The following is a 22644-nucleotide window of genomic DNA, read 5'->3' as shown; positions in this document are numbered from 1 at the left end:
GTTAGTGCCACTAAGGAACCACACTTTCAATTTCAGAGCCGTGGCAGACATGGCCTCCCTGACAGAGAGCAGGCTCTGCCTGGCAGGAGCTCGTCCATTCGTTCCAGCACGTGCCCAGGGCCTGGACAGGGCCTTGCAGTGCCCCGGCCCACACAGCCTCACATACGCTCGCACCTCGTCATCCCTATGGCCTCCGTGGCATCCACAGCCCCAAGAGGATGCCGCCTCTGGCTTCTCTCCAGGGCCTCCCAGCCCACTGGCCACACTGCTTCTCCAGAGGCTCCTGACCCCCTCCAGCTCTGGAGTGCAGCCCTGCCCCCAAGATCCCACCTGCCCAGGATGGAGAGGTCGTACCTGGTAATAACACCCAGGCCCACAGTGGGTGCCCCAGGAAGAGCTGGGAGGGAGTCAGCCTGTGAGTCAGCCAACAAATGAAGGCATAACTGAAAAACCAGGCGCCTCTGGCTCTGAGGCTGAATCCCACTGCCCCCAGGCCTCACGCTGGCCCTCCCAGCTGGGCACCCTTCAGGTCAGGGATGAGGCTGAGGGCGCCCCTCTAGCACAGTAGGTCCTCACCCTCCCCCATTCTTCCTCTGAGACTGGTGTGTTCCCAGCTCAGACAAGCGCAGAGCAGCACACCCAGGGCCAGCAGCAGGGAGAGCCCCCACCCCTGGCTCCGCACGCCCCAGCTTCCCCCAGCCCAGGGCTGACGTGAACCAAAGAGGACCTCGACGCCTCTCGTGCCAGAGTGGCAGGCACGCAGTGGACCGTCGCATGGCACAGCCATTTCCCGCCTGGACGAGGCAGCAGCCTCCCTGGGAGCTCCTGACCTCACTCTGACGCCCATAGGCCGTTGCCCACACCATGGCAGCCGGTGAGACTGACCACATGTGAGCCAGTGCACGTCACTCCCGCACCAGGCCGGCTCGGACGGCTGCCCCGGCCTCAGGCCCATCGGCTGCCTTACAGCCCTGCCCTTGCTGGCCCCTTGCCAAGCGGGCGGCTCTCACGGTGGGCCTCTCCTCCCGCACTGACCACCAGGCCACACTGTGCCATGCCCCACCCCGCTGGATGTTGGTGCAGGAGGGCCAGGGACACTCACGACTGGTGGACGCTGCAGTTGTAGAAGACAAAGTCCACAGATGCGAACTTCTTGCCCGTCTCCTTGGATTTCAGGTAGAGCTTCACCACCCGCTGGTCTCCTGCAGCAGCAGTGCAGGCCCGAGTCACCAGGGCCACCTGGGGCCTCCAAACCCAGGACCCCTGCACAGGGCACGCCGTGAACAGGAAAGACCTCCCAACCACCAAGTGCATGGCCCCTTGCCGCACTGCAGCCCCTCCGGCCCTGCGGACGGACCCTGAGCACAGCAGGCGGGCCCCCTGCGTCTCTGCACCTGCAGTCCCTTCCTCCATCTACACGACCCCCAGGAGGCAGCTGCTCCGTCCCCTGCCATCCTCCTCGGCGACCACGTGACACCCGCTCACTGGCCCCAGTGACTGTCCGCCTCCCCACAGGAGGGCTCCTCCAGGTGTCGCCAGACCTAGCCCGCGGCGGCACTCACCCTGGCCCCGCGTGATGGGCGCCACCTCTCGAGCGGAGGGCGAGCGGCAGTGGATCCGGCCGTCCTCCAGGATGCTCTCAGACTCAGTGAAGTCCTCGAAGGAGCAGTTGACTCCGGCAGAGAGGTCGGGCACGTTCCAGGCCTGCAGCACGAGCTGGGGGCCCCAAGGTAGAATGTGTAGGAAGTGAGCAGGGTCCCATCACCCGCTCTCGGCCCCCCACCCCTTGCCTGGACAGCCGCGCTTACCGGGACCTGGGACATAGTGACGGAGACATTGCGAGGCTGCACGGTCAGCTGCACGCACTGCAGCAGGTCTGAGGCGAAGCGCTGGGGCTCGTCCGCCCGCTCGCAGGCGTCCTGACGCGAGCAGCTGCAGGCAGAGGGCACCGAGGTTGGGCGCGGCACGGAGGCCAGAGGAGCGCCCACAGCCCACGGCCCGCTCAGCAGGGCCATCGCCTGTACTTAGGGTAGCCCGCCAGCGACACCTCATACCCCATCCTCACTGGGGTGCAGCTGGGCTCACCATCTCAGGCACAGGAAACCACCAAACCCGAGCATCCTGCACACATGAGAGCCAGAGGAGCTCGGAGGGGAGCCATGCCCGCCCAGGCACAGGGAGGCCACCTGGGCCCTCTCGGTCAGAGACCACCTGGCTGGGGCGTCACGGCCCTCCTGCCCGTCCCAGCACCCCATTCAGACTCACATGCTGTGCAGAACACACCAGCCACAGTGGGGGTCCCGTGACCCCAGGCACAGCTCACACGACGTGTACTGCACACAACTCTCCACGGGCACTCGTGTCACCTGGTGGGAGGAGGGGACTTCAGCATCAGGCCTCCACCAGGCCCTTCCCAGGGACCCCGCCAGCCTCACCTCCTTGCCACCACGGTGTGCCCCCTGACCCAACCCTGTTCTCCCCACACACCAGGGAGCTTGCCTCCTGGCTGGTCTATTCAAAGGGCAGTCCTGGGTGACCTCGACTCTGCCGAGTCAGGCCAAGCAGGCCAGGCCTCTCTCCTGGGAGCCTAGGGTGGCAGCAGCCAGCGAGCAAGCCAGTCAGCACAGGTAAGCCGCTCAGGGAAGAACCGACAGCCCCCACCACTTCCTCTCTCACCTGTCTGGACTCTGAGCTTCCTGAGGGAGCCATGGGCTCGCTGGCCCCAATCCTAAGCATGAAGGGAGACTGGGCCCTGCATACCCCGACCTTGCCTGCTCGGCCCTGAGGTCCCCAGAGAGACAGAACCACCCAACAGCTGGGAGAGAGGCAGAGGAGAAAAGCAGCCAAGAAAGAAGGGAGGCCTGGCCTCACCAGATGTGTGCCCCGGCCTGCCCCACAACGTGCCCACCCTCCCAACTGCCATGGGGTCACCAGGTTGAGCAGAAGGGCAAAAGCTGGCTCTAAGCAGGCCAGGCCAAGAACACAAGTGCATGGCCTTGACGAGCTGGGCCAGGCCAGCCACAGGCCCCACAGAGGCCACTGCCCAAAGCCCCCACCAGGCAGACGAGGCCAGTGCTGGGCCAGGCCACAGCCTGAGAACTTGGGGACCCAGAGGCACACCCCAAATCCTGCAATGACACTGATACCCAGATAACGCTCTCATTCAAATATTTGTTCCTGTAGACACAAAGGCATTCAGGAAGGAGTGGGAATTCCAAACCTGGCCCAGGAGAACCTAGAAGCAGTGTGGACACTGTGGGCCCACGGCAGCCACCCCAGCTCCCCGGGGCAGGCCCACCCCACAAGTGTCTGGCAGCACAGCACCTACCTGCTTTTCCGTCATGGCGTAGAGGTACTGGCGGTCAGGGCTGAGGACCAGGTCACGTAGGATGGGGCTGCCCTCTTGGGCCACCACACTCTCATAGGCCAGGGCTGGCCGGCCACCAGGGTTCGCCAGGTCCACCAGGATCTGTGGCAGCGAGGGCCTGAGTACGGCTGTGCCCATGCCCTCCTGCCCCAGCCCTACACCCTCTTAAGGCTGGCGGTCCAGAGCCCCTCCCCAGCTGCTCCCCCAAACCCTGCAAGAACAAGGCACAGGCCCCCCATCTTCAGCAGCCCAGGCAGGACAGACTGCAGCCCAGGCCCAGTCTGTGTGGGCCCTGGCCTAGTCCCTTCATCAGTCAACAGAGGCCACGGTCCAGGGTGGGGGTCTCTGGGGGCTGAAGACAACCACAGTGGGCCCCCCCCCTCCCGCCCGGAGCTGCACAGCGACACCAGGGCAAAGGCGGTAGGCGCCCCCCTCCCCGGGGCCCAGCTGGGCGTCCCAGGGGAGGGAACATTCGTGCAGGGTCGTAGGGGAGAGGCCCTAGGGCCTGTGGGCAGCATGGGATGGCCAGTGCAGCCAACCAGTGAGACCAAGAGCCTCCAGGTAGGGGAGGCGGCGTGAGACGCCAGCGAGTCCCAGGGCAGCCAGGAGTTGGGGTACCTCACCCCCCGCAAGAAGGCAGCAGAGAAGGTAGGGCGTCATCAGCATGGAAATATATTCCAGATCCCAAACAAACCGGGCGTTAATTAGCCAGCTCTTCTCCTCCGCAGCTTGCGAGGCTGCAAGTATTTTTAGTTGCTTTTACCAAACAAATGTATTTAATTAACAGAGAGACCCAGGGGGCTTTCCAGAGATGGGACTCCTGGGGCGTCCGCCCAGCTCAGCCGGTCCGGGCAGGCTCCCAGGGCAGGGGTGGCCGGCCCTGCTCAGGCCCTCCCCTCTCTGGTAGAACCACGCGGCCAGCCCACCCTCCACCTCCACCTCGGGGGCCGGGGCCGGGGCTCAGCTCCTACCCCTCCTTTGCACCCCACCCTGACGGGCCGGGGCAGGTCTGACTGGCTGGGGTGGGTTGCAGGCCGCTCCAACAGGGGCTGGGCGAGGGCGGCCAGCCAGGGTGGGGCGCTGTGTCTCTGGGCCAGAGGCTGCCGGCTGCAGGAGAGGGGGAGGGCCGCATTCCTGAGAGCCCGCGGCACCCCCCACATCCGCTCAGCTGCCTCCCCGCCAGGCAGGCAGGCTTAAGTCAAACCAGACCCGGAAGAGCTGAGCCGAACCCAGCGCTGGGCAGGGGGAGGCGGCCCTGGGCTGGGCCCGTAGCTGCCCAAACAGCTCCAGCCCCCGGCTCTGGGAGGAGTGGTGCCAGGCAAGGGGCCACGGCAGCCCCACCTCAGCGCCCCCGCGGGTGGAGCCTGGACAGGACCCCAACCTGCGCCTAGTCAACTCCACACACCTCCTGCCCTGCTTGGGGGCAGCCTGTGGGCAGTGCTGCTCACAGGGAGCCCAGGGTCACCTCCTCGAGGCGGCAGGCCCAGGCAGGACATCAGCCACGGCAGAGGGCTAGCGCGGCCAGGACCCACGTGGCCGGCGCCCAAGCCCTGGCTCAGACACCCCCCACCTGCACAACCCTAGTGGGGTGCTGGACCTCTCTTTGCCTCGGTCTCCCTACTTGTCAAATGCGGATGACAGACAGCACTCCCCACACCAGAGCTGTTCTGAGGATTAAATAAGGACCAAGACAGTGTGCCAAGCAGGAGCCACGAGGTAGCCAGGCCCCACAGCCATCACCAAACCCCAGCAGCCAGTCACACAGACCCAGCAAGGCCAGCCTGGACAGCAACCAGGAAGCTGGGGACAGGGGGACAGGGCCCGGGTGGCAGGCTAGGACACAAAGCTCCAGACCCAATCTGAACCCAAATAACCCAAATCAGGACTCAGGATTTCTCCCCAAACCCTGGCCCTCACTGCCCCCGTCCCTGCAGACGCCCCCTGCAGCGCCCAGAAGCCCAGGCCAGACCCCATCCCGCCCCGCACCAGGTCTACAGCCCCTCCTCCCCTGCCCCCAGCCTGGTCGCTCTTACCAGGGATGCCTGCCCCCAGGGCTTCGACAGGGGGCATTTGTCTGCTGAACAGGGACACACGAGGAGCCACAGCCTCTCCCACCCTGACCACCAGGGGCTATGCAGTGCCGGTCCTGACTCCCTGGCCAGGCCTACCATGCACCTCCCCACTCAGAGATGAAGGTATGGGCTGAGATGTGGATGTCACATCAAGAAACTCCCCCACCCAAACAGGGGACGAAGGAACTGTTATAGGGAAGGTCCATCCAGGAGGTACAGCAGCTCTGAGGCATGGCAGGGGGTGGGCCGAAAGCAAGCCTCCCGGGGTCCTGGGGAAGGCGAGATGGGGAGGCAGGCCACCCCAGGCTCTGGAACGCCCCTGCCCTGGGGCTGCCAGCATGCCGACTCCAACAGGTGGCACCCAACAGCTGCGGCAGGGAGCATGCACGTCCAGCTGTCCATCCTCCACGCACCCATCTGTCCACCCACCTGCCCAACACTGGGCAGCCCACAGCTCTTAAACGCACACAGGCAGACCCCAGGGAGACGGGGCATTCCTGGAGGGCACAGAGTGAGCAGGGGCTTTGGGGAGGCACAGCCCGCAGGCCAAGGTGGACGCGACATGAGTGAGAGGCTCATGACATGTGCTGAGTAGCCATGGTCCAGGCTCAGCAGGGCTTCTGCACGCACACACGTAACAGTCAGGGAGCAACCAGCCGGGAATGACCAGTTCTGGGGACATGCCTGCTGCATCCTGGCCAGTTTCAGGCTGCAGAGCCCATGCAGCACAGACAGGTAAACTGAGGCTCACAAGGGCCTGCCAGAGGAACCCAGGGCCCTGGACTGCCAGCTGCACCTGGGGACACAGCCTGCCCCAAAAGTGGGGGAGGGACACAGCACGCTGCCAGGAGAGCATTCCAAGGAGAAGGGGTGGACAGGGCGGGCGCAGGGCTAGGCGGCTGGCAGGACAGAGAGACACGCTGTGGCATTGTGCATGCTGACGCCACACGCCCGCCACAGTTGTCCATTCAAGGGCCACCCACCCGGGAGCAGCCCACCCTGGGGCAGCCGCACGTGCAGAGCACACAGGAGATTCTGATGGCTCCGTACGTTCCCACCTCCAGCATCACCTCTGCGCTCCGCAAACCTCTCCCCAAAGACCACCATGACCCTCCACAACCGCCCTCCCTCCCACCCCCACCTCAGAAAACTTCAAGGCCCAAATCCAGCCCTGACCACAGAGGTCCCTCTGCTATGGTGCCCTTCCCCACACTGGCTGAGAAAGGGCCCCCTCCACCCAGATGGCTTGAATGGAGCCGTCCAGCCTCCCCGGGCACGCCTCCCAGGCTGCGCCAGGCCTGGGCACCCAACTACCCGTGGCTCTGGCCCAGAGGGACACAGCCATCCCCACCCAGCCTCTGCCCAGGCCCTCCAGCTCTGCCCACTTCTCCGCCCCAGGGTCTTCCCTGTTACTCTGTACACTGGGCAGTCCCCAGGATTCTGAGCTGAGGCACAAGGGCTGTTAGCACCCCCAGGGAAGGGCTGGGCCCCAACGGCCTGTCAGTGCCAGGGCCAGGCAAAGTGCTGACCATGGGCTAGGCACCTACCACCACCATGGGGCACCACCTGCCCCTCCCCACAGACAGGCCAGGGAGCAGGTTTACACCTTCACCTCCAGGCTAGCAGGCCCCAGGGCCCAGGACACACCAGGTGGGGTCCCCCACAGAGGGAGCCCTGCCTGGAGCCAAGGGGAGGTGGCAAACAGCGGGTGGGCAGCCCCTGGCCCTGGAGGCCCGAGTCCCAGGCTAGCCCAGCTGGCTGCCCCTGCACCCATCACCGCGCGGCCCTGGCCAACTGCTGCGGGCAGGCAGCTGACGGCCCAGCCAGGTCAGCTGTCCGTCCAGAGGCAACAAAGGGACCATTCTCCGGGCAGAGGGCGGGTAGGGTTGCTGGGGAGGATGTCTGGGCCATCCAGGCTGCTTGCCAAGGCCGGCACGCGCCCTAGCCACCCGGAGGCAGGGAGCTGCCCAGCTTGGCCCTGACTGGTAAGAGGACAGAGTTCCCTGCTCTGCCCACCCCAAGACAGCAGCCCTCGTGTGCCTATCTGTAAAGTAAGGATGCACTGTCTGAGCTGATTCTTGGTCTCGAGCTGGGGGTGGGCGTGGGGAGTAGGAGGACAGGACCGAGGGTGTGGGATAGGCGGAGGACAGGGGGTAACAGCCAGCAAGCTGGCCATGGTGCTGGCGCCTCACGGCCTCCCTTCCTTCAACAGATGCAGCTGCCAAGCCTGGTCCCAGTGCCCCAGGAGGCAGGGTGGTCCTGGAAGAGGCTGCGTGAGGGGCAGGAGGCTCTGCCACCCTCTCCCTGCAGGACCCTCAAGGGGCACGGAGCCCGCCCTCCCCTCTCCTTCCTGGTCAAGGCTCCAAGGCTGAGGCCCTGATGGACCCAGCTCCCAGACCCCTCCTCACCCCACCACGAGCCACCACAGGATTTGCCCCTTCTCTGGCTGGGGGCAGGTTCCAGGCCCCTTCCCCGGTCTGTTCTCAGAAAGGCCAAGGGGAAGTTGATACTGGAAAAGTAATTAGCAACTTCCTCTTGCCAGTAATTGGATAATTAAAACATGATTTGCAGGAGGCCCAATGGCTGTAATTGGGCCAGACACACCTGATGAGGTAGAAAGGAGGGTCCCAGAAATCTCATTTTTCCCACCCCCAACCCTCAACACACAGACAATGGAAAGCAGAGACCAACCAATGCAAGCAGTGGTCCCCTCTGACCCTTGGTCTCCTCATCCGCCAACGGACAGCCACCTCACAGAGCTCCACGAGAATTCAGAAGCTCACTGTTCCAAAAGTGAGCAGCCTGCTTGGAAGGTGTCTGGAGTCTGGGGCCCCAAGGCCAGAGCCTACCATGGGACAGAGGTGCCCAGCTGCCCCAGGGAATCTGCCCTACTGCTGTGGAGGCTGCACAACGCTGGGCCATGAGGAGGCATCGGTCACATGGCCTTCTATCACATGTCACTGACTGGGACTGTCCTCAGCAGGAACTGGCCAGGGTGCCCACTGCAGCCTGAGATTTCACCAGCACCAGATCCAGCCGAGGATGCTGTGGCAGGCAGCAGCCACCACCCGGCTGGACGTCCTTGTCTCAAACCCAAGAGGCGTCTGCTGCCCGCCCTCCCGTCCATGACTGCAGCACCCCCGCACTCACTTCACAGACCCACGCCACCCACGCTACCCCCACCTGCTGGGTGTCCAAGCACCAGCGGGCAGATGCCGGCTCCTTCCACTTTCTCAACCCACCCTGGTCCTCTAGCTGCCCAGGCCAGACCTCCAAAACCTCTCCCAGAATCCTGCGGGACAGCTCCCTCCCCCCAACACTGACCACTGCAGGGTCGCCAGAGAGTTGTTTGCCACATGCAGAATAAGGGGTGCCTGAGGCAGCATGTGGGGCCTCCCCCACCGTGCGCCCCCACCCCCCAGCACTGCTCAGTTCCCAGCATGCACTAGGGCACCTCTGTGCTTTGGCCCTGCTGTTCCCTCTCTCCAAAACACCCTTATCAGTGGGTCCCCAGCCCCCTGGGCTGTTTGGGCCTCTGTACCCACCTCACTGTGCTGCCAGGGGCTCCTACACCCTGACCCCTGAGAGGATGGGACCTGCAGGGCAGGGCCCTGTCTGCCGTGGAGGAGGGGCACTGTGCACGGTGGGTGGCAACATTAGGCACTCATGAGGCCAGCCCTGACTGGGCAGAGGGGGCCACCACTGGCCTGCACCTGACAGCATCCTTCTTATCAAAGGTGCTCAGGTGCCCATAGGGAGCTAAGGCCTGATCAGCCAGACCCCACAGGGAGATGGGCCTGGAGTGCAGAGCTGGGGCAGGACACTCCGTGCACCCCACGGGTGAATCCGTGGGCCATCGTCTACTGGGAAGCAGAAGCAGCGCTCACGCACCCTCATGCAGCCCTGGCTCCGGCATGAGGGGCCGGATGGCACTAGAGAGACCCACAGAGAAGAAGTCCCTGTGCCCTTCTGGCTCAGCCCACTGTGGCCAGCTGTGCCCAAAAGAACCAGAAAGAGTGCACACACCCTCCCCAGGACACAGACCTCCACAGGGCACCATGCAATGCCACCCAAAGGCTTCGGGGAACATTGCCATTGGCAGAAAGGGGCAGCGCACCCACGGGGCCCCACAGGCATAGTAGCTAAGACACACGGGAAGCAGAGAGCTGGAACCTCTCCACTCCCCACCAACAACCCCAGGGAGATGGAGCGTGGCCGGGACCCAGCAAACCGCCATGAGCACCCGGCTGCGAACCGACCAGTGACCAACCACCCTGCCAGGCACTGCCACACGTCCACCACCTGGTCCCGGAAAGAGCAACACAGACAGTCCTCGAGATTCAGGACAAAAAAATAACGGAGAGCTGGCAGCCTTACCCCCAGATAGAAACCCAACAGGAACGCGGCCCTGCGTTCACGGAACTCGTGCACAAAACTGCACACAGCAGCAATGCCCACCACAGACCCGCACGGAACAACGCATCCACCAAGAGAGGAAGTACACCCGCATGTGTATTGGGAACACACAACACCGTCTCGGCAGACCAGCCCTGCTGCTCACGACAGCAGAGGTGAGGCTCGCAAACGGCACTAAGAAAAGGAAGATGAGAGCAGGCATGTTGTATGACTCCACCCATGAAATGTCCAAACACCAGCAAAGCCACCCTGGGGACAAAGGTCAGCCAGTAAGGTGACCCTTGGGGAGGGGAGTGACTGAGGGGGTGGCTTCAGGAGGACGGGGTGCCCAGTGTGCTCCTGTGTGACACGTCCCAGGCTGCACACCCAGGGCTGCGCGTGTTCCTACAGGGACGTCACACTTCAGAGCGGACGTCGGTCAAAGAGCAGCCACACGCAGGACGCCAGGGACCTCCCTGCCCCCACCTCTGCCATGCTGCAGGCAGCCGCATGCATGTGCTCAGGGCCCACATGTCAGCACGACAGGATCACCTCCAGGCATGTAGACGCCAGTGGTGCAGGCTGCCCCTCGGCACACCTAAAGGCCTCTGGAAGGCAAGTTGCCGGAAATCAACGCCATCACGACACGAGACGCGACTCCACAGGGCCACAGGCAGCGGGCTGGGGGAGGGTGGTGCTCCCCCGCAGCTGAGGGGCGGGACCCAGGGCCCAGTCTTGCCCAGCATCTCTCGAGGTGCCACCATGCCTGTCCATGCCCCCAGCCCCGCAGGGGCTCCCCCACAGGACAGTCCCCCACCCACCTCCCGCACAGACCTGGGCTTTGGGGAGCAGGGGCCCCTGCTGGAAACAACAAGCAGGCTTTCAGCCGGGGGCAGGGAGGCCCTGGCGTGGGGACCCTGAGAAGAAGCCTGTGCTGGCGGCCCCAGCTGTGAGGACTTGCTGACAACTGCTCTACAGAGGTCCCAGAAGCACCACTCGACTTGCAGGATCTTTGAATTTCAGAAACCCATCTTGCGGGGAGGTAATGCCAGGGGAGTGGGAAGATGCATCCAAAGGGAAGCTTCTGGACATGTGAGGGGCCCTGCAGGGTAAGAGTGTCCCTGTCCCCAGCAGCCCAGGCCCAGAGCAGCACATGGCAGGCCCTCAGCAACCAAGGGCGAAGCACTGGTGCCCAAGGGCGAAGCAACAGCAGGCATGCCGGGAAGGTCTGCATGCACAGGATGGAGGCCCGCCAGACCCAGCGCCAGGGGTCTGTGGTCGCAGCCCTCGGTCTCTCCTCTGCATGAATATCAAAGGAAGGAACGCCAACCCACCTGTGGGCCTCCCAGGAGCCCCCAGGTGACACGGCCCATCCAGCGTTGAGGGAAGAAAACCAAGGCCCAGGGAGGAGGGGCTTTGCCAGGGCAGGCCTCCCTGTCAGCCGGGCTCTGGACAGGCCCAGCCAGCCCAAGCCCGGCCTGAGGCCTGGCACCCCGGTGCATCTGCCCAGATCCCCAGCCACAACCTGGTGGCTCACCGCACCTTAGGTTGGCCCATAACACTTTCTAAACACGTGGATTATCTGCCAACGTTTAACAATCAAGAGATCTCACACAAAATACGGATTTCTGGGTTCTCTTGAAAAACTGGAAGCTTGGGCCAACGGGCCCACGTTCCCAACCTGGCATGGCCACCAGAGCAGGCAGCGCCCCGTACCCAGCCCGGCCCCGGGGCCCTGCAGCAGGGATGGAACCAGCACAGGGCTGGCTTGGGGGCACACCTCATGAGCACCAAGGGGTGGGGCCTGCCCCCTCTTGGCTTTGAGAAAGGGGGGGTCAGGGAAGGCCACAGGGCTGGGGAGGGCAAGGCAGGCCCCGCCGGCAGCAGTCCAGGGCCTGTTCTCTCCCTGCCCACCACAGGCACCAGGGCTGAGTCGAGAGGTCTCAAACCAGGAGCCGCCCTTGAGAACTCCTGCCAGGGCCCAGAGGTCCCCAGAGGCCATGAGGGTGTGCATGTGGGGCTTGGGCCCTGAGGGGCAAGGGCCTAGGAGGACAGGCTGCCTCTGTGTGAGGGGGTGCAGGTGGTGGGCAGGGCCTCTAGGGAAGGGCCGGGGAGTCAGGAGGCACCCCCAGCCAGCCCTGAGCAGCTGAAGTTGGCAGGTCTTAAATTAATTGGCTACAATCTTACACAACAACGTTTGGCGGGGCTTGGCCTGGGGCCAGGCATGTCCCTGGATCTCCCCAGTCGCTTTTTAAATCCCAGGAAGGGCCAGGCCTGGGGAAGACCAGGAGTGTCGGCACAGCAGGCCTGCCCCTGAGTAAGGCGGTGGGTGGGGGTCCCCTGGGGCCCAGGCTCCTGCATGCGGTGAGGACAGAGGGCAGGAGACGGCACTCAGTTTGCCCGAATGGCGGGACCTGGCCTGGGCCAGCCTCAAGGGCAGGAAGCACCTAGATTTAAACCTGAGAAGGGAGCCTGAGGGTCCAGCCCTCCCTAAGGCTCGAGGAAAGGTAGGTGGGCAGGCCTGCAGGGAGCGGCACAGCGCTGGGCTGGGCCGACCAGAGGGCACCCCGTGGCCCTCGCTGCCCTGGATCCAGCCCCTGGACCACAACCACCCCCCTCCTAGGCTGGGTCAGGACCACACGGTGGAGGCGGTGGAACCAGGTGGGAGAGGGAACTCTGCTGCCGCAGGCCGGGCCCAGCCAAGGAGAGGCAGGCATCCTTCACAGCGGGTCAAGGCTGGAGGCCTAGCGTGGGGATCTGCAGGAGGTTACGGGCTGGGGCGGGCCGCGCCGTCCCCCAGCCCTGGTGCAGACATGCCTTGTGGTGGGACTAGGGGCTAAAAGGCACCACAGGTCCTAGGAAACGGGGAGCAGCGAGGGCAGGAGGAGCGGGCACTGATGGAGCTGGAGCCTGGTCTGCTGCTGGGCAGCCGCTGGCTGATGCCCTGGGCTGTGGACAAAAGACTCCTGCAGGCTGGCAGCTCAGGGCAGAAGCAGGGGCCTCCCTGGACCCCGGGCTTCCTCAGAGAGGCAGGTGGTCACTGAAGTAGGGCCCCGCACGTCCTTTTCTCCAGGGACCCACAGAAAAGCGAGGGAGGCTGCAGTTGTGAGCGAAGACCCTGCAGCCAGTAACCCCGGGCACATGCCACTGCCGCTGTGTGCCTCAGTTTCCCCATCTGTCAAATGAACGACAGGGTTGTTGTGAGGACTTGTGAGACAGACGCCACCACACGTGAGCGCTCACTGCCTGTCCTGATGGAAGGTGCACCAGGCCCTGGGGCATCCTCTCGTCCTTCCCCACACTGGGCTCAGGGAAACCGGGCCTCGGAGAGGGTGGACAGCCGGCTACAGATCACATAGCTGGCAAGGCAGAGCGCTGAGATTCTGCCGAGGCTCGGCCATTTGTAGAAGACTGGGGCAGGAAAAATCAGCCACGGGATGTGAACAACCACCCAGCACCTTCCCGAGATCCCCTAGTCAGCAAGCAGATGCAGGGGAAGGGGTGCAGGTGGCAGGTCTAGGGGCACGGTGGGGGCACACCTCCACGGAAGAGCCTCAAAACAAATGTGGATCTAATTCCCCAACTCTCGGGCTCTGCCGCCACCAGGCCAGCAGCCCCGGGACACTGCTGAGTCCACACAGCCCACACAGGGCGCTGTCCACTCATGCACAGTGGACAGCACCCAGCCCAGCTGTATCCAGGAGTGGAAGGAGCCAGTGCCCAGGACAGGCTCTGGGAGGCGGGTGTTGGGGCAAAAGGGGAGGGAGAGGAGGAGGGAGACAAGGTGGACCTCCCACTCCAGCTTCCCCAGGCCAAGGCCAAGGCCGCTTCCTGTCATGGATGGGCCCAAGCCCAATTCCACATCTGCACTGGGCCTCAGTTTCCCTCTGTGGGACTGGGGCAGGGAGGCAGCAGAGCAGGACCCACTAGACTCACAAAGCCCCACCCAGACAGTGGCCCTGGGGCAGGGTCGGGGCGGGGAGTGAGGCTGGGAAGCAGCGAGGCAGCAGGGGAGACAGAGCTGGGCTACCCCATTCTCCCAGCTTCACAGGGTGGCCTGTGGGCACAGACGGCACCTTGGCAAGCTGCCTGCCAGCCCCCCAACCATCAAGAGGGCCACTCCCAGCTCTAGGAGCCCAGCCTCCTGCCGAGTGACAGGCTCTGAGGCCCTCCCATGGCCTCTGAACAGGGGGGAGGTTCTTGCTGCAGCAAAGCAGGCCCCACAGACATGGGTGAGCTCCAAGGGCCCCTACCCCTGCTCCCCAGCCACATGAGCCTTCCCTGAAAGGAAGGAAAAGGAAGTGCATGCTGGGTGGGGGTCCGATACCAGGGCCACAGGCCATAACCCCAATACCAGGGCCACAGAGGGTGGGTCACTCCAGGGACTGGGGCTCTGAGGGCACAGGGGCTTGTCCGTAGAGTGTGGTGAGGGTCTGAGCTCGCCTGCCACCTGCCCCCACTGGCCAGGGGGACATCTGAGCTTGGCAGGCACTCAGCCTCACAGCCGCTGAGAGCAGAACCCCACAGCATCTCAGGGCACCCCACCCCAGGGTGACCTTCAGTCAGCAGCTGGGCCCCCACTGCCGCACAGCCACCCCAGCTGAGCCCACAAGCCCAAGCTCATTTCACAGACAGGAAAGCTGAGGCTCGGGGGGTCACCACCCCCCAGAGGTCACAGAGCCAGCGAGCAGTGGGACACTATTCCCAGGACACCCACCATGGCAGAGACGGGGAGACTGCCTCCCGCACACCCCGGCCTGGGGGCTGAGAGCAAGCAAGGCCCTGACTGGCCCCAGGCTCAGCCCCAGCCCCAGCCTCAGCCCCAGCCCCAGCCTCCACCCTCGGGCGCACGCCGGCAGGGAGCTGTGTCAGCACCCGGCCTCGGGACAGCTGTTATTTCATCCACCAGACCCCGCCCCTGCACTGACCCTCTGGGGCTCCCAGGCACCCCCACCCTACAGTCACCCCGGGAACCTTCTCCACAGCAGCCAGCCCTCTCCTGGTTGGGTCCCCACCCACAAGTCAGGCCTGACCCAGGAGGCAGCTGCCCTCCACCCACCCCTCTAGGAAGCTCTCCCACGTCCAGTTCCACACCAGCTCCACTCAGCCCAACACTTGCTGGCAAGAGACGGGCCGTGCCCCACAGCACCCCCACTCCTAACCTTGAGGAGCCCACAGAAGGGCCCAGAAACTGGTCTCTCATCACTCTGCAGTCACCACACTCCTCTCACACCAGCCAGTAGCAAGTGGGGATGGGGGGCACTACCCTTGGCCCGCCCTTGGCCTTGCTGTCTCCATGCAGGGCGGGGGCCTCCTGCCACAGCAAAGCGCTGCCTCAGCAGACACTGGACCCCAGGAGGGAGGGGCCACATGGGCGTGCCCTGCCCCCAACACCCACACACAGCCTTCCCTGGAGGTCACTGCGCCCTCGGAGAGTGGGGCCAGTATCTCTAAACCCCGGGCGGATGGCAGGGTAGCGAGGCCCCTCGCAAGCCCTGACTTGCCCTCAGACCCCCGGACACCCAGCCGAGGCCTTTACACGTCAGATGCGGAAGCGGCCTTACGGGAGGGGCACGCAAAGGGAGGCAGTGGGGAGCTGGGGCGCACGAGGCACCGCGGACGGCTCGAGCCCCTTGTGGTCACTGGGCCTGGCACTGGGGCAGCCCCACCTCCTTATACACCAGATCTGGGCCCCCCAGTCACAGAGCAACACCGACTCATGCCCCCCGAGCTCCAACCCCCATCACCCCCCAGGGCGCCTGACCTTGCGGACGCGGCCACTGCGCGTGCCGGCAAACACCACGGTGCGGCCCCGGTAGTCATAGGCGGCCACAGCAGTCAGGCCGTCATCCTTGTCCACGAACAGAGGTCTGCCCTCGATGGTGACCGTGCCCCCTAGAGGCTGGTTAAAGTCCTGCCCGCAGAAGTCGTCATCAATCTGCAAGGGCTGTGGGAAGAGAAAAGGTGAGACCCTGGGCCCGCCCAGCCTGCCCGCAGCACCTTCCCCTGAGGGCAAGGGGCCCGCAGCCAGGACTGGCTGGCCCCACTAATTGGGCAATTGGGCGGTGGGGCTGAAGGTGGCAGCAGCCCACGGAGGGGCCTCGGAGGCAAGCACACAGCCACAGAGGAGCCAGCCATGGCCCAGGCTGCAGCCCATACAGATCTGGGGGATCAGGGCCTCCCAGACCCATCTGACAAACCAACAAACCAAGGCTCCTCAAGGGAGCCGAGGCCCAGGCAGGCCTGAGGCAGGACCCATTTCTCATCCACGCACTGTACCCAACCCCAGCGGGGGCGAGGCGGGGGTCAGAAAGGAGGCCGCCTGGGGGAAGAGAAGCAGAGCCACCAACTCGGGGGGCAGGGGGAGTACAGCCCACTGCACCAGTAATGGCCACACTGAGAAGGAGGAACAGCCTGGAAGAGGGGTACAGCTGCTAGAGGGGCTAAGGGGCACAGGGAGGGTTTACTCAGGAGACAGGGGTCACACCTAAAAGGCACAGGGAGGGGCCTGGCTGCGAGAAGGTGACTGATCAATAGTGTGAGGTTCCAGAGAAGCTGGGGGCGGGTGGGCTGGGGGGAGCTGCTCCACTGCAAGGGCTGAGGGAGAGCAGAGGTGGACGAAAGGGGACACCCTGCAGCAGGCTGGGGGTCTGAGGTTTGCAGGGGGAAAGACTGCTGATGTGGAAGGAACAGGGAAGGGAGGGCCACCAGGGCTGGGAGCCAGGATGGGGCAGACCGGTGAGGGAAGCCCGGTCAGAGCTAGGCCAGAGTGTCGTGGCGGGGCCCCAGGGATGGGGACCTGACCCCGGGGACTGTGAGGAGGAGGGAGCAGGGGATGAGAGGAAGCAGTGGGAACAACGCCCTGGAGGGACGGACCCAGCCACGGCACAGCGCAGGTGCTGCCCCAGGCCTCAGTTTCTCCCTCACACAACGGAGATAAAACGCCTTCCTTGAAATGCCAAGCGGAGGATGGACAATGCGTCGGCCTAGCGCACCCGGGGCCTCAATGTGGAGGATGGCCCTGTCACGATGGGCCCCAGCCACACAAAAGCGGCAGACATGACAGAGGGCCAAAAGGATCCCTGCTGTCCCACTCTGCCCTGAAGATAAACCAGTGTCCCTCCCAGTACAGAGGTGGGGAAAATTGAGGCCGGAGAGGGGATGGGCTTTCCCTGGTCACCCAGCGAGTCCCAGCAGCAGGAGCACAGCAGCTGAGGCCTGGCTCTGGAGGTCCCCGACCTGGGTGACACTGTTGTCCCTTACCCCTCTGAGCCTTGCGTCTTCCTCGAAAAAACAAGGGCTCCTACCACATGGGGAGCATGAGATGCTCCCCGACAAGAAGCTGGGCCCAGGCTGGCCCCATCAGGGCCTAGAGATGATGCTGCAGCTGCCGGCTACTGAGCACACAGCACCCGTGCACTCAGGCCACTCCAATGTCAGGGCTGGTGTCATCAGCTCCCACTGCCGGGCAAGGGCAGAGAGGTCCAGAGGACAGGCACACAGCCAGATGCCCAGGGGAAGGGTGAGCAGAGCCTCTCGCCAGGGGTATGTTGGGGGACAGTGTCTAGGGCCCACCTGACCCCCGTCGGGCCCCAGCTCTGCCTCTTACTGGCTGTGTGACCCTGGGCAAGTCATCTTGCCTCTCTGGGCCTTGTCTGTCAAATGAGGACAAGGCGGGGGCAGCAAGCATCCAGAACAGTGCCAGGCTTGTGGTCAGTGCTCCAATGTCCACAGGGCCTTGTGGACTAGTGGACATGGTCCTGTCACCCCATCTTCTAAAGAAGCAGGACAGCCCAGGCCTGGGAGCAGGCTCAATGGCTGACGCCCCGGTGCAGCTCTGACTCTCTGGGACACGGGGCCAATGGCGGCACCTGACACAGGGCAAGCGCTACAGGGGCACGCGCTTGACACTGTTGTTACTATTTCAGATACGAACAGGGATGCGCGGGACAGGGACGCCCCCAGGGTGCACCTGCTCACCGAGTTGATGCAGCCCAGCTCCTTGTTGAGCAGCCAGGGCAGCGAGAGCTTGCCCTCGCCGCGGTAGCAGGACTGGATACGCTCCTTGATCTTCTCCTTGATGGCCCTGAGCGTGAAGAGGCACAGCACAGACTCCTTGGGGGGCTTCACACGGTTCTTCTGGCCCTGTGCAAACACGGTGAACAGCACATCCTCGTCCTCCGCCAGGCCCAGCTGGCGGGCCAGGGCGCGGCCGGGCCGGCTCAGGTAGGCGTCCTGCACCAGGCGGTACTCCACCCCTGCCTGCTCGCAGCCGATGGGGAACTCCACGTAGGAGTAAAACTTGGGGTCATCCACGCACAGCCGCACGATCTTGGAGGTGAAGAAATGCTCGCCGGCGGCATCTGGCGAGGTCAGCTGCGTGTCCAGCTGCAGCGTGAGGTAGTAGACAAACTGCTCGCTGCGGAAGCTGTAAACATAGTAGATGTCGAAGGCTGGGAACTTGGACAGCGTGTCCGAGGGGATCTTGAGCTGCGATGACACGAACTCGTCCTGGTACACGAAGCCAAACATGTCAGCGTCCTCCTCGTTGGCCATGAGCCGGCGGCTGGACAGCGTGGGGAAGTACTCCGACTTGCCGTCGATGGGCGTGCCCACGAAGAGCTTGGCCTGGCCCTGGCCCGGCGGCCCGGCGATCAGCACGCCCGCCATGCTGCCCGCCTCGCGCACACTCGACAGGTAGTGCTCCTTGCGGTGGTGCGGCTCGCCCAGCTTGAAGAGGTCGTCGAGCCGCAGGAACTGGCAGATGCCCTGGGAGGCGCTGCCGCAGGCCAGCAGGCGGTTGGCAGCGTAGTCCAGAAGCAGCAGCTTGTTGACGTTGTCGGTGCTGCCCAGGCCGTGCGGGCACGACTGCACGCTGGGGGGCGGGTAGCACTTCTCATTGTCCTCCACGGGGCCCGTCACGTGGGCCCGCAGCAGCGTCAGGTTCCCCGACAGCTTGTAGATGCGGTTCACCGCACCCACGTACACCTCGCCCGTCTGCTCATGGACCACCAGGTGCGTGAGGCCCCAATCACTGGCAGCAAAGGTGCTGAAGGTGGGCTGCAGACCCCCGCCCGCCCTGGGCACACCTGCCGCCGCCTGCGCACCCCCAAGCAGCAGCAGCAACAGCAGTGGCAACACCCGTGGGCTCAGACGTGGCAGCGGCATGGCGGGCCGGGGCCTCGGGCCAAGGCGCTCAGGTCCTGCAGGGACGTGCATCACGGGGCTGGGAGCCTCAGCCCTGAGAGGAGAAGGGAACGGAGAGAGCACGTAAGTGCGGGCAGGGCCCTGACCCACAGGAGGGCACAGATGCACTGCACACAGACGGGCCATCCTAAGAGCTCTCTGTGTGCCTAACCTGTGCTGGACGTCCCACTTCCAGGGCTGTGACCTAACCCTCGAGGAGAAGCCAGAGGTTCAGAGAGGGTACCTCTCGGCCTGGAAGCCTAAAGGCAGCAAGGGGTACACCAGGGGTCACAAGACAAGCCCATAACCACAAGTAGCACAGGACACCTGCCTGGCCACCAGATGCGCTCCATCAGTAAGTGGGCCTGCCACCACTGGGTAGAAGAGAGAAACGGACCCAGGACCAAGGAGGAAGGTGACAAGGGTTCGGGGTCTAGACTTGGAGTTCAGCTGACACCCCAACCTGGAGGCCATCACTTCCTGACCCAGAGCCTCCCTATGCCCTAGGGAGCAAGATCCCACAACTCCGAGCCCCCAGGGTGGGTGACCACCTCTCTGCCTGAGCCTCTGTGGACACATGCTCCCTCACAGGGCTGGACAGGCCTACTCACAGGAACCGCCCCCACCCCCAACGGCAGCAAGGACACTCAGGCCCACAGCCACACAAGCACCAATTCTCAGCGCGGGCAGAAGGCAGCCTGGGTCACCTTGGCCCTGGGACCACTCGCTGGCTGACCCTGGCCCAGCCCCTTGCTGGACCTCAAGCTCTGCAAGCTGTGTGCACCTCCCACCCACCATCCCTCCCAGCCAACACATGCCCCACCCCCACTCCGACCACAGCGCTGCCCCCTCCCAGGCTCCCTGGTCAACTGCCTCTCAGCTCAACTCCAAGGAAAGAGGAATTCCTCCAAAGGGGAGGGAGGCCGGGGGCTCCCTGAGCCCCTCCCCTCAGCAACGCAGCAATGGCCTCTCTCCCCAGCCTCTGGCACCTCCATCCCCACCCAGACCCCAGTGTGACTGGCCCAGAGGCTCACCTCCACCTGCAGGCCGGCTCCTGCCCCAGTGAGCTCCCAGCACCATCCACCCTCATACCAGGCCCCAGGCATCTCCCACCGGTCACACTCACTGCCAAGGCCCATCGGTCTTACCCCTAAGTCTCCCCTAAACTGCCCGCCCCTTCCACCAAGACCACTGCAGCACTCGGCCCCCTCCACTCAAGTCCCCCTACAGCCCAGTCTCCACGCAGTAGCCTGGGTCACTTTCCTGACCTGCACATGAGGTCATCGGCCCCCAAACCCGGCCGTGGCACCCTTCCTCTGGAGAAGTCTCATCTCCCCAGCCCAGAAGCTGGCAGTCAGGCATTGGGTTAAATCTGTCGGGCTCTAGCCCTGCAGCCTGACCCACACCTCTTTCCCAGCCTCAGCTTCTCCATCTATAAACAGGGATGACAACAGCTCCTCTCACAGATGGAAGGGGGAAGGTGCCGTCAGCAGTAGGACCCTCTCAGGGCAGCAGGGCCCTGCCCTGGCTCTGCCAGATGTGCTGGGGCCTCTCACCCCACTCCTGGCTAGACTGACCACAGAAACGCTGAGCCCCGACTGCAGGCAGGGGCTGCACCCACCTTTCCTGGGCTATACAACGCCCCACGTGTAGCCCAGCAGCCCCATTTCACATGTGGGGAAGCTGACGCCCAAAGAACAGGTGCCTTCTGCCAAGCCCAGGCTGGGAGCTGGCCACAAGGCAGCCGGCTGCCAGACAAGGCCAGCCAGCCCCTGGACCTCCCCGTCTGCCCCTACGGCACCATGGATCTGCTGTCCCCTCTACTGGGATGCTCTCCCCTCCCCGCCCCACACCCCTGCCCCGGTCTCAGCTGTATCCCCCACCCCACTGGCTGAAGGCAGCAGCCACCCCTCTCAATCAGTCACCCCGTTTTAATCTGCAGCGCAGGACTTGCTAATGGTTTTGCTACTTACTGCTCCCAGGCACTCTTCCATGAGAGTAGGGCCTGGCTCAGTGGTGTGTCGCTGTATCCCCAAGGCCGATCCCAGGACCTAACACTTGTGAATGAACGACTGGGTCCTAAGCAGAGCAAGGCCTGCTCCCTCACCTTGTCCTCACTCCCTACACTTTCTGCCCAGTGAATGCCTATACCCACTGCTCAGGTGGGGAAACTGAGGCTGGGGAAGTGAGGGGCTTTAGCCAGAATATACAGCAAGAGAACCAGGTCGTGGTGCCTTGAAGGACCCTCCCCACAGACTATCAGCTGCCTTTCCTTGAGAAGCTCCACCCAGATATGGCCCCAGGCACTGCAGCTGACAAGGACCTCTGCTGTCCCCAGCCCACCAGCCCCGCCTCCTGCCTCCAGCTCAGGAGCCCCAGGCAGACCAGGAGCTGGAGAGCAGGGTCCTCACAGCGGCAGCAGGGCCTGGGCTGCAAGCTGAGTGCGTGTGAACTCCAAAGAAAGCATGAATCACTCACGGGTTATCAGTTCAAAGCAGGCCCACAATTACCAGGGGCTGGGCTCTCCCTCCTCCGGGATAATTATACACGTCTTAATGCAATTACGGGTCCCACTTTTTACATTAGACAGGAGGGACCCAGCTGAAGGAGCCACCATCCAAACCCCAGCCTGGCCCTGGGCCCACTCCTCCTCCCCCAACAGAGGTTGCCGGGAAAGGACTGGCCGGGGGGCACGGGGCTGCCAGCCAGGAAAGGGGGATCCCAAGCCCAGGCTGGGTCCCTTGTGCCCACCATGTCACAAGAGTTGGCGAAGATGTCTTGGTCACTTCCCTTATCTTGGAGATATGGGGCCCAGGGCTCAGACAGACCCAAGGTCACCCAGCTAGTCCCAGCAGGGACGGAATCCCACGCTCCTACACAGACCTGGACGGCCAGCCGACCTGCTGGGCTGGACTCCCACAGGCCTCTGGTGTGCCTAGGAAGAATGCATTTACTCCAGAATCAGGCCTGGGGGCCGGGGGGACCATGCTGGGCTGGGGAGGGGCACCAACAGATGCTGTGCTCTGCGGCTGGCAGGGGAGCAGAATGGGTCACTGTGGTCTGCGGAGGCTCCCCCAGGGGGCCTTTCCACCTGTTCTAGAAGGGCCAGGCACAGTGGGAGCTGGTGGGGGAGGGCGCATCCTGGGTGGCAGAGCAGCAAGACCAAAGGCTTGGGGGTGGAACCCACTGGACCATGTAGACGGGGCTCTGAGAGTGACTGCAGGTTCCCGGCACGGGCAGTGGGCTGTGCCGGGGGACTGTCACAGCCAGACTGGGGAGAGAGAAGCTGAACTGGCATCAGGTGTGCCAACTGGGGTTAGCCAAGGAGACAGAGGTCAGGACAGAGGCAGACGGGGCCACTCGGCACAGCGGTCTCCACTCTTGGACAGGATGGGCTCAGCTGTCCAGCAGTGTGTGGAGACAGCAACGTCCCCTTCCCTCTCCAGGGCCCCAGCCACCAGCACCACTCCTCCTCAGCCAGAGAAACAAAGGCCCTCAGAGCCCTCTTCACAGAAGGAGAGCCCAGTCACCATGCCCTCCCGCCCTGGATCCTTCTGAGACTCAGACAGGTTGGGGCAGGGGAGATACAGAGGACACTGCCATCCTGCTCAGCGGTACCTCATT

General features: G+C 64.1%; 1 protein-coding gene across 3 annotated transcripts in view; it reads right to left on the bottom strand.

Moving 5' to 3' along the window:
* Window positions 1-22644, bottom strand: part of PLXNA1 (plexin A1) — a 55560-nt gene that overhangs the window by 30999 nt on the left and 1917 nt on the right. For 2 of the 3 annotated variants that reach the window (XM_058566805.1, XM_058566810.1), the window contains exons 1-7: window positions 17815-19399; window positions 15599-15781; window positions 3329-3469; window positions 2266-2366; window positions 1809-1932; window positions 1563-1716; window positions 1103-1202 (exon numbers count right to left, since the gene is read on the bottom strand). In XM_058566805.1, coding sequence (XP_058422788.1) covers window positions 1103-1202; window positions 1563-1716; window positions 1809-1932; window positions 2266-2366; window positions 3329-3469; window positions 15599-15781; window positions 17815-19167 — 2156 coding nt within the window. In that variant the 5' untranslated portion in view covers window positions 19168-19399. Of the gene's footprint in view, window positions 1-1102; window positions 1203-1562; window positions 1717-1808; window positions 1933-2265; window positions 2367-3328; window positions 3470-15598; window positions 15782-17814; window positions 19400-22644 lie in introns of those variants that run through there. The other variant, XM_058566809.1, reaches the window with a different exon arrangement.

This window comes from Diceros bicornis, chromosome 2, assembly GCF_020826845.1.
Source record: "Diceros bicornis minor isolate mBicDic1 chromosome 2, mDicBic1.mat.cur, whole genome shotgun sequence".
Classification (NCBI taxonomy): domain Eukaryota; kingdom Metazoa; phylum Chordata; class Mammalia; order Perissodactyla; family Rhinocerotidae; genus Diceros; species Diceros bicornis.
Note: the sequence above shows the minus strand (reverse complement) of the source record. Positions and strands in the feature narration are given on the sequence as shown.